This window comes from Atta colombica, unplaced genomic scaffold (genome assembly GCF_001594045.1).
Source record: "Atta colombica isolate Treedump-2 unplaced genomic scaffold, Acol1.0 scaffold78, whole genome shotgun sequence".
Lineage (NCBI taxonomy): Eukaryota > Metazoa > Arthropoda > Insecta > Hymenoptera > Formicidae > Atta > Atta colombica.
This window is the reverse complement of record NW_017259570.1, coordinates 235,430-238,855: the sequence shown is the minus strand read 5'-3', so window position 1 is coordinate 238,855 and position 3,426 is coordinate 235,430. Positions and strand designations below refer to the sequence as shown.

The window sequence follows — 3,426 nt, the reverse complement described above, 5'->3', positions numbered from 1 at the left end:
TAAAAGTATCATAAAAATTACAAAACTGACCAAATTTTCTTAACGCATCATTAAAAAATGCTCTATCGCTTTTATTACGTTTCGATATAAAACAATTAATCTAAGATTTATGATTTTAAATTATCCAAATTTAAATTTAGACTTGACATTATTATAAGTTGATGTTTTAGTAATGTTAGGATTTTGCATTCAACATTATTTATATTATTATAATATTTTATAAACAGAAGATGGAATAACAAAACAGTATATAGCAAAAGCCAATTACTTGCATATAATGTTAAATTAACAGAAATCTAAAACTGCGTAGATGTGAGATGCGCATATTAAAGCCAATAATTTTAATTTTGCAAAAAATTTTGCACAAAATCCCCGATTTTTCCTTAATTTCTCTAACCGTTTTCAATTTCCCTTATTTCCAATTTTGTTGGAACCTTGATATATTAGAGGAATAAGTTGTAAATAGCTCTTATCGCAAAATAGTCAACACAACATGATTGCAAGATGTCGCAATAATTTACCCTGGTGTCACATGTGATAATGAAGCGTTAAAATTTTCATAGCGTGCGTTTCTGCCGCATCTTTTGCGACGCACCGCGACGCAATGCGCATTAACAAACGCGAATGGTTTCGACGAAACGTGAGGGTGTTGACGATGAGGCCCGTAGTGCGTGACATGGGTTTTTTATCATGCACCAGATATATACGCTTCGGCGAATCATTAAATGGCTTGTTAGAATGCGGAAGTACTTCTTGAGCGAGGAAGCTTCGCGTTGAAAGAATTTCTCAACGCATCGCGGCTATCATTTAATGTAATGTAAGCTCATTCATCATGAGTGAAATTACATTAAAATCTTTTATTTCTATCTAATTATCCAATTAAGTAAATAAATATTTCGATTACACCGAAATATTTAATTAACTAATATCCGCTTTAACTAAAAAAATAAGATTTCTCTTAATTAGATTTATTCTTATCGGTCCAATTTCATATTTATAATTCTTGTATTTTATACATTAAAATCTCTTATTTATAGAAAATATTATTCTTGACGTCTTTTAATGAAGATTGCGTGGTTTTATCCGGTGCGGTTATTTCTGCGGTTATTTTCGCTTGATCGAAGTTACGAGTACAAATTTAGTGAAAAGTGTATGTGGAGCGGATGAAAAAAAACGGCAATTCATTCACACTCACGCGAGTAAAAGGGCGACTCCGACCGATACTTCGTCTTTACGAACAATCGCCCATGTATTCTGTACCAGTTTCTTTTGCTTTTCGGTCAGGCCGAGTTTTTCGTCTAATTTATTGTCGTTCAGAAAGAAATCAAACAGACCACGGAACAGTGCCATGTTCGCGTCAGCGTGCGGGAACAGAGCCTGATCTATGGAAAACAATTGCACCGTTGATCAGATGATTATTCCACAAATGATCTTCACAATGGGAGACTTAACTTCTCGTTAAGAACAACTAAAGATATTTACTCGTATATGTGATATTAATGTTAAATGTAGACGGTAATTCTTTAATGTTTCTTTGCAAAACTTGATGATCACTCGATTTAATCACGTGCACTCTCTAAATTTTTTGCAGTGGAATCTTATTCTAAAGAGTAAAATCTTAATCTTTAGAGTGAGATTCCATTCCAAAAAATTTAAAGACTTGTTTTTACAATTAATATCTAATGGAGAATCAGATAAAAAATGATCTCAAAGAAAGATATGAAATATTTGGATGAAATAGTTATTTTTGTCGTATCTTAAATATTAATTCTTTCAAGTAATTATATTTAAATTTTCATATTTCTTACAGAAATCCAATATTAACTAATTTATTACTGAAAGACAATTAATTACCTTGGAGAACTTACTTTAAATATTATTAAAGCAATAATATTTGAATAACATTGCTATCAATACTCAAATAAAATAATTAATTATTGTCTTTCAATATTAAATTGGTTCGTATTATATTTCTATAAGAGACATGAAAACTTTACGATGTTGAAATGTAGTAGAGAAAGAGAAAATATATAATCATATTAAAAAAAAATAGATAAATAAATAAATACTTTCATATGAAAACGAATGTTATCTCTGAATATGTAAACTGCTTCGGCATTATATAAGCGACAGTAATCTGGATTTGCACATTCGATAAAAAGAGAAAAACATTCTTTTTTTACAACAAGATTTGCACGCATGTTGAATATTAACCAACCGATTATTTATTACACGATACAAACAGATCATAATTGCAACAGATAGTTTTCTCGCGTTCTCCGAGATTGATTAATAAAATTCGCGCGCGAAGATCACGATTGTATGATAAAATATTTAACAGTAAGCTAATAAAGAAAATGAAAGGAGCGAATTTAAAGCAAGATCAAGCGTCATTCGAGCGTTTGTACGAGCGACTCTCATTCGCGACATCAATTCAGTCTTTGATAATGCTTTTGAGGCTTCCATGGATGACTTTCTATACAGAAGCTATGCTATTTCGCGGATTATCTCCGTGTTTAGATTCATCATTAGGAGAGCTTTCCAGCAAGAGACACAAATTGACACAAGAATCATCCTGTCCTTGTTCGGTAATCAGTAAGAAACAAAGACAGACAATAATTCTTGTGTCGATTTATGCCTCTGCTAGAAAGCTCCCTAGAATGCCAACGTTTGGTGAACATTACAATTTACTTTATTATGAAAAACAGCCTGATACAAAACGTTGGCATTGTAATAATAATCGATCTGAACACGGAGACAACCGCGAAACGCATAGCTTCTCAATTAAGCCTTTCTTTTTCTCTCGATTTCGGTATCGCAATTGTTTAAATCGCTTGTGAATGAAGAGATAGAGCATGAAAGATAACTGAGCTAATACCAGAGGCAGAGCGAGGAAGAGAAACGGGGCGAGCTGGAAGCACTGCGCGAGCGACTATACGGACTGACACGATGAGGCCTCGCTTATCGAGAATCGTATCAATTACGTTGTAATTCAGTACGATATGTCACGTGCCACGCGTGCACTGGTCAAGCGGCAACTACTCGATGTCGGCGGCCGATCTAACTATTTTAAAGTCGTCCCCACTTCACTTCTGAAGATAAATTCCGATGAAGGAATTGCGTTATACAAGAGACGTTTCCATAAGATAAACTCCGTAAGCTGGATTATTTTTAGAAATCTCAATTGAACAATGACAGGAAATACATATCTCTGATAACGAGCGGTAGAATCATTCTTTTTTTGATTATTTTGTTAATTGTATCTAGTAGAATGATGACTGTGTAGTAAATTTGTTTCGTCTGTCGATTTGGGGAAACAAAAGTGCGTTTCTGCTGGCATTTAAATGTAAATGCGTGTGTAATATTTTATTTAAATTAATCCTTATTTCTGTAATATTTTTTATTCAATGTTCATGTATTTTTTCT

General features: G+C 32.9%; 2 protein-coding genes across 2 annotated transcripts in view; one reads left to right on the top strand and one right to left on the bottom strand.

Moving 5' to 3' along the window:
* The window catches only part of LOC108692682 (cytoglobin-2), a 4,796-nt gene extending 1,804 nt beyond the window's left edge, over positions 1 to 2,992 (bottom strand). The window contains exons 1-2 of the mRNA XM_018201057.1: positions 2,879 to 2,992; positions 1,196 to 1,382 (exon numbers count right to left, since the gene is read on the bottom strand). Of these exons, the coding sequence (XP_018056546.1) occupies positions 1,196 to 1,350 (155 nt within the window). The 5' untranslated portion in view covers positions 1,351 to 1,382; positions 2,879 to 2,992. The remainder of the gene's footprint in view (positions 1 to 1,195; positions 1,383 to 2,878) is intronic.
* LOC108692680 (probable ATP-dependent RNA helicase spindle-E) overlaps positions 2,984 to 3,426 on the top strand; it is a 7,530-nt gene continuing 7,087 nt past the window's right edge. Inside the window, exon 1 of the mRNA XM_018201054.1 lies at positions 2,984 to 3,155. Within this exon, the coding sequence (XP_018056543.1) occupies positions 3,003 to 3,155 (153 nt within the window). The 5' untranslated portion in view covers positions 2,984 to 3,002. The remainder of the gene's footprint in view (positions 3,156 to 3,426) is intronic.